This window comes from Grammomys surdaster, unplaced genomic scaffold, assembly GCF_004785775.1.
Source record: "Grammomys surdaster isolate TR1022 unplaced genomic scaffold, NIH_TR_1.0 220, whole genome shotgun sequence".
Classification (NCBI taxonomy): Eukaryota; Metazoa; Chordata; class Mammalia; order Rodentia; family Muridae; genus Grammomys; species Grammomys surdaster.
In genome coordinates, this window is record NW_021604665.1 from 206,401 (window position 1) to 216,264 (window position 9,864).

At 50.0% G+C, this 9,864-nt stretch overlaps 1 protein-coding gene across 2 annotated transcripts in view; it reads left to right on the forward strand.

The window, feature by feature from the left end:
* The first annotated feature begins 4,104 nt into the window (after positions 1–4,104).
* Slc41a3 (solute carrier family 41 member 3) overlaps positions 4,105–9,864 on the forward strand; it is a 33,147-nt gene continuing 27,387 nt past the window's right edge. For both annotated transcript variants that reach the window (XM_028773087.1, XM_028773088.1), the window contains exon 1: positions 4,105–4,377. In XM_028773087.1, the coding sequence (XP_028628920.1) occupies positions 4,105–4,377 (273 nt within the window). The remainder of the gene's footprint in view (positions 4,378–9,864) is intronic.

The window sequence follows — 9,864 nt, forward strand, 5'->3', positions numbered from 1 at the left end:
TTTTTTTTTTTTTTTACTAAGAATGGTACATTATTCTCCTGGAGACATTTAAGCAAGCATCATTGTAGGGGTGCCTATCTGGGTGCTCTCTGTATCTGTGGGTTCCTCATCTGTAAAGTCAACTGATTCTCTGTATCTGTGGGTTCCTCATCTGTAAAGTCAACTGATCTTGGACCTGAAAACATTCAGAGGAAACAGCTATATCTGTTGAATATCCACAGACCCTTGTGCTTGTCCTATTAGCTGAATAACCCATGGCCATTTCTATAACACAGGTCTATAGTGGGCAGTATTGCAACTAGAAGGCATGCCTATGCCTTATGCAGGTGATATGTTATATAAGGAACTTGAACACTGGAGGTTCTGACACCTACAAAGATCTTGGACCTCCCAGCACCACCACACATACCTAGGGAGGACAGAAAAATCCTTCCCATTTTCCTTAGTTTCACTCTGTGTGTGTGTGTGTGTGTGTGTGTGTGTGTGTGTGTTTCTAGAGTTTTAGAGAGCTCACCAAATTCAAGCAGGACAAAATTGCATTCTCTCTGGGCAGTAATAGTAGAAATTTTCTTACACATGGCTTATGATGGGCTAGGAACTGGGACCCAGGCCATGCAGTCCAGTGAGGGACTTCTCTGGATCAGCCTGGCTGGAAAGCTCTGATCTCTATCATGAACTGGTTTCTTTGTATATTTGGAAGCTCATTTGTGACTAACCTTAATCTCAGTGCAGTTAGTGGTCAGCCAGGAGTGATGGTGGGCTTGCTTGGCTTTGCTTACTGTGTTGCCTGGGCTGACCTTGAATTCTTGGGCTGGATTGGTCACTCCACAAAGCCTGAGTGACTGGAGTTACAGGTGCTGACCCCAGGCAGGGCTGGCGTGTTTCCTGTGTACCCAGCACCAGCTGTGTGGCTCCTCTTAGAAAATAGGGGCCTCTTTAGTTGCTTATCTCTCTTGACAACACATGCTTAGCAGCTGTGAATGCTGCCTTCTGCCTGGTGGTCCTGTGGCACTAGGCTGGCTCAGCTTTCCTGCCTAGTTCTTAATTGCCCAGCATATTTGGACTAGTCCATTGGCCCCTGCCTACTTACAGGATGTGCTTACATATCCTCCTCAGATGTGGCTCAGTCGGTAAAGTGCCTGCCTGGCATGGATTCAGACCCCCGTGCCACAGGAGCATGCAGTGCACACCTGTGATCTCAGCACTCCACGAGAAGAGGAGGCAGGAAGAACAGAAGTTCCAGGTCATCCTTGGCTACACACCCAGTTTGAGGCCAGCCTGGACTATGTGCATCTCATTTGCACTGCGTTTGCTACTGTTTGCTGCGGACTCGGCTGCTGTGGGGTCGTGATGGCCTACCGGTCCTTCGCTTTAGCTATCCACTTGTGTCCTGAGAGCACCATGCTTTCCCATAGTCCTGTGGTCATCTGATTATCTCAAAAAATTTTCCCCATTGTTCCAACTTATGGGACTCACCGACCCTCCCAGAATCTTGAGAGAAGGCCTATTCTTTGGAGTACTTTGAGTTGTTTTATTTTATTCACAAAGTTCGTTTTTAGCCCTTTGTTTCTGTGGGCCAGGCTGTCCTCTGAGCATGCAGCAGAGGGCATGTTTTGTCCCACACGGGCAGTCTTCTCTCAGCCCTGTCCCCTAGGGAAGATTGGATGGACTGTTTTAGACTCACAGACTGAGTTTGGCCATTATCTTGTGGTGGCCAACACATTCTATAATGGTGATTCATCATTTCTCGGTGTTCTGGGGTACTGGGCAGCCCAGGAGGGCCTGCTGGGGTCACTGACTGGCCTTCGTTCCCACCTCCCTCCTCCCGAGCCTCTGGTGCCTGTGAGGCCCTTGTGGGACCCTGTGTGACACACAGCCCTGCACACTGCTCTAGCCACTGTCTGTCTTTCCAGCCTGGGCTGCCTTCAGAAGCATGCAGACCATATTCCCTGAGGAGAACTGAGGTTTTAGTTTCTTCTCTCATTGTTATGAACAAATACCTGATAGAAGCACCATAAGGGATATTGAATTTGCTCAGGTTTGAGAGAGTACAGGCCGTTAAGGCAGAAGGCACACGGACACACGGGCAGGAACTCCTTGCATCTGGGCAGTCCAGGAAAAGCTTTCTCTCTTTTTATCCTGCCTTAGACCCCAGCCCAGTGACAGGCTTAAGCATCTCTGCAAGGCATGCCTCAGCAATGCCCTGGGCGCTTCTTAATCTAATCACACCGGCATACAGAGCCAGCCCTCCCAGCCACTCATCTTCCAGGCTAAAGGCGGTGAGACTGAGTTGGAATGTTACTAATACAGTGAAGGTCACAATGTTCCTGATAGTCCTTGGGTTGCTACAAGTCTTGGCTTAGTTCCCAGAGTTCTGACAAAGGTGGTTCTGACTGTGTGTCTTGCTGGTCATTCATTCATGTTGGATGTTGGTGTTGAGGATAGAAGCCAGTATGTGCTAGATGAGAGTTCCGTTCCTCCTCAGTGCCGGGTCAGGTTTTTGACTGGTTGGTTGATAAGGGGCCTCACTCTCTTACCTCCAGTGTGTGTTTAATGATCTTTACATGGGTGTGTTTCATTCTGTGCATATGACATTCAGTGGCTGAGAATTGGGGTGTTGGAAGCTGTGAAGCTGTAACTTTCATTTTGTTGTAATTGTTGTCTGGGAGGCTTACTGCCTCTGTCAGCTAACCTAGGCCTAATCCTGGAAGCTTCCAGCCTCCCTATAATCTAATCTAGGCCTTGAATGTTTTCAGCCTCTGAGACTTGCTGCTGAATAAGTTCACCGTTTCTAGTTCTTTCTGATCTCTGGCTGGCTGGCTGTTCTCAGCTGTTCTGGCTCAAACTGCTCTCTATGCTGACTTTTCGCTTGGCCTCTGAATTGCTCTGCTTTGCCTCAGACTAACTCTAGCAATCTTTTCTAATCTGTTGGCTCCTTCTCTGCTCAGTTTTTCTTTACCTGTGTCTAACTTGTTCCCTCTTCAATCTGTCTCTGTAAAAGTCTCCCAGTAAACCCACCTCCTTCTCCCTCTTCGTGCTCTGCTCTCCCTCGCGACTCTACTGTGCTGCTCTCGAGAAACTCTCCTGTATTCCTGCACTGTACTCTTTCTTTCTGCACTGTCTGCCTCTCCCTTCAGTAGCTTCCCTTTCCTCTCTCCTGAGAGTTGGACATATCCTATTCTGTCAAATCTTTCTCTGATTTGTCATTTTTTTCTGCCACTCAGTTAGACACCTCTTTCATTTATTTATTCAGTATTTATTCATTATTCATTTCATTTATTTATTTATTTATTTATTTCAAATCGTAATTTTTACTTATTCACACACGGGTTAAAAACACAAAAAGGCAGGACGTGGGGAAGGGGATGACACTGGAGCGTGGGTGTTCAGGGGGAATACAGATATCTTCAGAACCGGGTATCAGCTGGGTGAAGGTTCAGGGGACAGGTCACTATGACTCTGCCTATGACTCGCTTGTCCTTATCTAAGTTGGTATTATCTGCCAAGGCTACCTATTTACAAGGTCTATGACTACTCAGGCTGGTAAAGTTCCACAAAAGCTGCCTGTTTACATTAGCTTATAGCCATCTGTTTCAATGTTTTTCCACTGAGACCCAAGACTTGGTGTTAGTATACATATATGGCAGGCCCACTGCTGATTTTAGGCCTATGGCTGATTTTAGGCCTTCCGTGTATAAGCAGGGCTGCCCCTGACATCTCCTCCCTTCTCTAAGTATAGAAGGGCTGTGGCAATTCTAATCTTGTGAAGGCTGGGATAGAGGCCTGACCTCCAGTATTTGAAGGGTACCTTGTAATGGCTCCGGTCCCCTGTCGTTAGACACCTCTTTCAAATATGGGTGCTTCCTTCTACAGACTAAAGTGACTTCATTGTTTGGGATTAAAGATGTGTGCTAAGGGTGAGTCTGTATTCTAGCCAGAGGGGTTAAAGCCGTGCGCTAAGGGTTCAAAGAGCCTGTGACAGCCAGCCCTGAATGGCGGCTGCCAGGTGGATGGATGGAGGTCCTGGGGAGGCAGGAGTTCTCCCCTTCAACTCTGTCACTTTGTGTCTCCCAGGTCAGGGCTGCTGGGCTCAGCCGTGTGCTGATGGAAGGGACGGAGGCCCGACAGAGGAGGCTGGAAGGCTGTGGCAGGCTGAAGGAGCTGGGGCCACGGCCCAGCCTCGATGCAGGAAGTCTCCCAGAGGCTTCTGAAGATGGACAGCCAGAAGTCTCCGAGAGCCAATGCGTGGATGCCAAATCACTAGAGGTCCAGCCCGGCAGGGAGACTGCTCTGATCATTGGCTTTCAGGTGCTAATACCCTACCTGCTTGCAGGCCTGGGACTGTCCTGGGCTGGCTTGCTTCTGAACTATTTCCAGGTGAGAGACAGCTTCCTGGGGGAAGGGGAGCCTGAGGATTGGGCAGCTGAGACCAGCTGAGACCAGCTGAGACCAGCTTGAGGGTTGGGACTCCTCTGCACGCACACTGTCTTTTCCATGTACTGGGTGAGGTTCTTTCAGCTTAACCCAAATTAAGCACAGTAAGATAGTGGCTGGGCTCATGCCTTGCAGATACACCCAGATTCACTGGACCACTTCCTGTCTCATTTGTTCTACGAGGGAGTAAGGAGAGGAAAGCTAGTTTGTTTCCATTGCAGAGACTGGAAGGCCAGTGTCAAGGTGTTGCAAGGTGGTTTCACTCTGAGGCCTCTCTTCTGTCTCCCTCTGTGTCTTCTGGTCTTCTCATGGGTAGCAGTCATGTTGTATTAGGTCTGTGCTAATGACCTCCCTTTCACTGTTAAAGGCTCTGTCTCCAGAAATAGTCACACTCCGAGGTGTGGAAGGCCAAGACTTACACAAACGTACCAGGAGGGACACAGTTGCCCATAGTGACAGCTTAACGCAATGTCGCTACCAAATGCTGCCTCGTGTGACCCTTAACTGTGTCCCACACAGGAAGCAGTCTGTATGTCACTGCAAGTAGGACTGCCAGGCTCAAGGACCTGCATGCAGCTTGGATGGCTGTCATCAAATCTCCTTCCTAGTCCAGGGCATGTAGGAGTGCCCATGTCCCAGTGCCTGTGGGCAGATCATTGCCAGCCCTTCTCCTGTTTAACAATCTGCCAGGGCATGGGGAGGCAGTGCCATGTGTGAGAGTGAAGACCTACAGAAGCTGGGCACAGCTACAGGTGCACTTAGAATCCAGGTAACCCTAGAACTGGGGAGTGGAGACAGGTCCTGGGAGCAGCCTGGTCGGCTCGCCTAGCTGAAATGGCAAACCTGCAGATTCAGTAACAGACTCTGTCTCAGAGGAATATGGCTAAGAGTGATAGAGAAGGACAGTCACATCCTTCTCTGGCCACCAAGCAACTGCATACACAGTTACACACACACACACACACACACACACACACACACCTGCGAGATGGAAACCGCATTTCGTGTGTTAATTTCTATCGCTGCCTAAAATTCAGCAGATTCCAATGTTGTACTTCTTCAACAGTTCACAGCTTCTGTGGTCCACGGCCTGTCTCTCCTGAGCCTATGGTGTTTTCCTTCTCACTGCCTGAGTGGCTGCTTGGCCCAGGCCTTTGCTCCTCACTGCTGTTCCTGTTGTCCCGGGGCACCTGATTCATTTATGTGCAGTCTGCCACAGAAGCCCATGGTTGTGGTAACATGGGTAATCTGGGTCACCTGACCACAGAGGGTTTGCTGCTCTTGGTGGCAGGCCGGGTCACTAGGGTCCACCCTCAGTGCAGCAGGAGGAGTTGTATAAATGCATCGTCGAGGGCGGCAAGAGCAATGGGGGCTTGGTTTGAGGCTACAGACTTATGCATCATGGTGTGGTTTGCTTACACACACCTCCTTATGGTTTACGTCTTTGCTTACACACTGCATTTGAATGTGGTTTGCCCCCCACCACAGCGTTCATTGCAGCTCAGTCCCTAATGTAAGTCTGTTGAGTGGTGCTGGGGCTTTCGAGAGGCACTTCGGGTCACAAAGGCATTCCTGTGGTTCTCTCAGAGTGGGTCAGTTATCCAGAGACCAGATTACTGTTACTAAGTGAGTTTGGCTTCCTAGGCTTTCTCATGCTTCCTGCCTTGTTGATTTTCAACATCTATGTGCACTTGCCTCCCGTCTCTACCTTTCCATTAAGACACGGTGCAGCCTGTGGACCTCCAGAAGCTGACTGGATGGTACTGTGCTCCCAGAATTCCAGAACCAGAAACTGAAATTAACCCCTTTCCCTTTATAAATTAGCTAGACTCCAGGGTTCTATTATGGGAATGGGGGAGGGGGAGTGTTTGGGAGGGGTAAGCGTTGGTAAAATACTTACCACCCAAGCATAGAAACTTAACTTTGGTCTCCAACACCACATAGAAATCTGGTGGCAAGGGCCAGACAAGGGTAGTGCATTCCTTTAATCCTAGCACTTGGGAGGCAGAGGCAGGTGAATCTCTATGAACTAGAGGCCAGTCTTGTCTACAGAACAAGTTCTAGGTCAGCCAGGACTGTTACACTGAGAAACCTTGTCTCAAACAAAACACAAACAAAGCTGCTGGGAAGTGAGAGACATGAGGATTCCCAGGGCTTGCTGCTAGCCAATTCAGCCAGATTGGTAAGCCTAGGTGTAGTGAAAAACTTCATTTCAGCCACTATGACACAGTGCCAGGGAGTACTTTCCAGATCTTGGTTCCCAACCCTGAGCAGACGCAGTCAGGATAATTCTCACTGTGGTAGAGAACGGCTTTGAGATGAGAGGAGGGAACCTCTACATGAAGAGAGTAGAAAGGGTGGGCTTTATGGGGAGCAGGCCCACTCCAGTTGACTGCAGTGGGCTCGGCCATCTCTAGCAGTTGTTAGCAATGAGTACAGTGTAAGAACTGGACAGATGCCCTGCAGGAAGGCAGAAGAGCTTTCTTGGAAAGTCTCTTAGGCTAGCAGACTATCCATCATTCAAAGACAGGCAGGCTCTAGGCTTGGACCCCTCACTATGGAGGACATTTCCCTGACTGAGGAAGGGGTGTTCCTGGGTATCTTAGTGGTTCTATTGCTGCAACAATGGGGGCCAAACCTATTCAAACTACCTCACTGGGATACTTACTAAGGAAGGCATTTGGCTGGAGACCTTGCTCACAAGAGCGAGAGCCACAGGGGACTTCTGGTTAGGCTACTCAGAGCTCTGCCAGCTTGAGTAAGTGCTGGGGACAGTGCAATGTCATCCTATGTCCACTGCCTGTGGTCAGGGCTTCCTTTCTCTCTGGTGGTGCTGAGGCTGTCACTAAGGCCATGAGCATGTGAGGCAGGTGTTTCCTGCTCACTTACACTCCAGGGTCCCCTGACCAGGTTACTTTTCCTTGTTTCTGCCATTCTGTTCATTCATTTGTTTATTCATTCATTTGTACACTCTGGTAACATGTACCATGTGTGCACACAACCAGACGCCGTGCACAGGATCCTGGTGAACAATAGAGACAAACAGGTCGTCCTCATGATTGAGTGGGGAGAGTCAATAGATGCATGCATCTGTGCCAGACAGCAACAAGGCCAGACAGAAAACAGCTAAGCTATGCCAGCATAGCCCGGGAGAAAGGGAAGTTGCCCAAGGCTCCTGGCGGAGATGCTGGGTGAGGAGGCCTGAATCTCAAGAGCACTTGAGAAGCTGCTGTGGGCCTTCACCTTTCCCTGTGGGTTCTGCTGGCTCAGACCAGGAAACAAAGGAAATCTGAAAGTGAGGGCTGTCTGAGGCCTGAGCAGTGGGGATGTTTGCATGGCCCGTCCTGCCCAGGTGGAAGGTAGCCGAGAGCACAGCATCTGGAAACTGCTCTGGGACAATTCACGGTTGGGCTGTGGTGTCGGTCTTGGAAGCTAGGATTGGCGATGTAATGCCAAAGGCCTGTGCTCTCCTGTTAGGGACAGGACCTGACTTCACACATGTAGACACTCTACCTCCCGGGATGGGTGCTGGAGTCATGGTACACAAAGGTTGAGAGCTACCGATGGGCCCCAGTCTCTCCTGACCAGGATTCTAGGAGAAGCTGGAGGCCCAGGGATCCGAAGGACTGTGCAAGGTCACCCAGGAAGCCACTTGATGCTTGACCCAGATCTGAACGATGCCCAGTCAGGCTATGAGATTTTTCCACTGTGCTGGAACTATTTTTAAAATCACATTGAGATGTTCTGTGTTGTGACCCAGTAAGCCGTGTTGACGTGTGTTGTTCTCAGCTTTCCTGGGGAAAGTACCGTTTCTCACACAAGAACGTTCTTTTATTTATTTCTGCTGAAAGCTTAATGGTCTAAAAGCAAGTCATCGAAATAGTCAGCACACACTAAAGGTGATCACCTCAGCAGGTGACCACCTCAGTATTGGGTTTTAGTAACTCCCTAAACACCTCTCCCTCCCCCTCCCTCTCTCCCCTCTCTCTACCTCCCTCTCCCCCTCCCTCTTTCTCTCTTTCTCCCCCTTCTCCTCCATTCCTCTATCCCTCCCTCACTTTCCCCTCACCCCCTCTCTACTGTGTGTTTCTCCAAGGCTGATGAGCTTACTCAGGAGACTCTCCTGTTCTTGTAAGAATGTTTCAGGGAGCCAATGTGTGTGACCGGATGAGTCCTGTTTAGATGGATGATCCCAAGCTAGAGTGACCTTGTGGAAGGTGCCAATGCTAGCATAAAATGAATGTATATCTGCACCTGGGGATGGTTCCTCTCTGTGTTCAGCCAGCACAGCGCCAACCTGCAGGGGTTGTTTCAGTCCAGCCAGTGTGCTGACATCAGTGGCTTCTGCAGGCCTATTCTCTGCTGTTCCACAGTAACTTGTGTGTGTTTAGACCAGGCCAAACCATAGATCACAGACCATAGTGGGGGCTGCCTAGGTGTACACTGGGCACGTGCTCTTCCATTAAACTATACCTTCTCAGTGGGGAGGGGATGTGGGGAAGGGTGGTGGGGGGAAGGCCATTGTTTTCCTTGCATGTTAGTACACTTTGTGATCGAAGGCAAACCCTCCCAGAGCCTTAAATTCTTCATTTGCAAAAAGTGTGTATCATGAGCTGTGAACATAGGGAGGTGTTTTGTCTGGTGAGTGGTGTGAAGGGCTTTGTAGAGCGTTGTCAAGAGAGACTTCCTTGCTCCCAAACCACAGCTGGATGGCCTGGACAGGCCCTTCTTGGGAAGGATGGTTCTGTATTACTGTCCATACTTCCACAGTACTGCTGTGGTTCTTGTTTGCACTTAGAGACTCTGGGTAAGGAGCTGTGGGGCTTTGGCTTGGAGATCAAGAAGCACCTCAGCTGGCCACAAGGACAGTCACTACTAAGGCCAGCCAAAGGCGTGAGGGACATAGCGTGGTAGAGGGGTCCATGAGAAGTTCCTTCTAAGGGTACGCAGAGTCACATGGCTGTGTGCTTAGACAGAGGCGGCTCGGGTATGGGTGTCCTTCAGAAGGTGAGGCCCACTTGCACGCCATTCCTATGACATGAGAGTTCCTCCTTAGAATGCCCATGTGGGTTGCTGATAGGGAGAGCAAGTGTTGGGGGTGTGTGTGAGAAGCCACATGGTCGTGACTGAGATGGTCTTCTATGCTGGAGCTGAGGGGACAGATCAGGGAAAACTTTGAGGGTAGCAGCTTGGATGTGGGACTGCAGTGAGGGTGTCTGTGCTCAGCATGCTTTTCTGGCAGATGTTCACTGGGGTGCAAGGCTTGACAGAGGCACTATGGAAGAAACTGCCATGAAAAATGGGGAGTTTAGGGCGCTTGCTCCTGCACAGAAGGCTGAGAGGGGCAGTCTGAAAGCTCAGGAGAGGCTAGAGATGATGGAGAGGCTGGTGGAGAGGCTGGAGGCTGGTGGAGGGGCTGGTGGAGAGCCG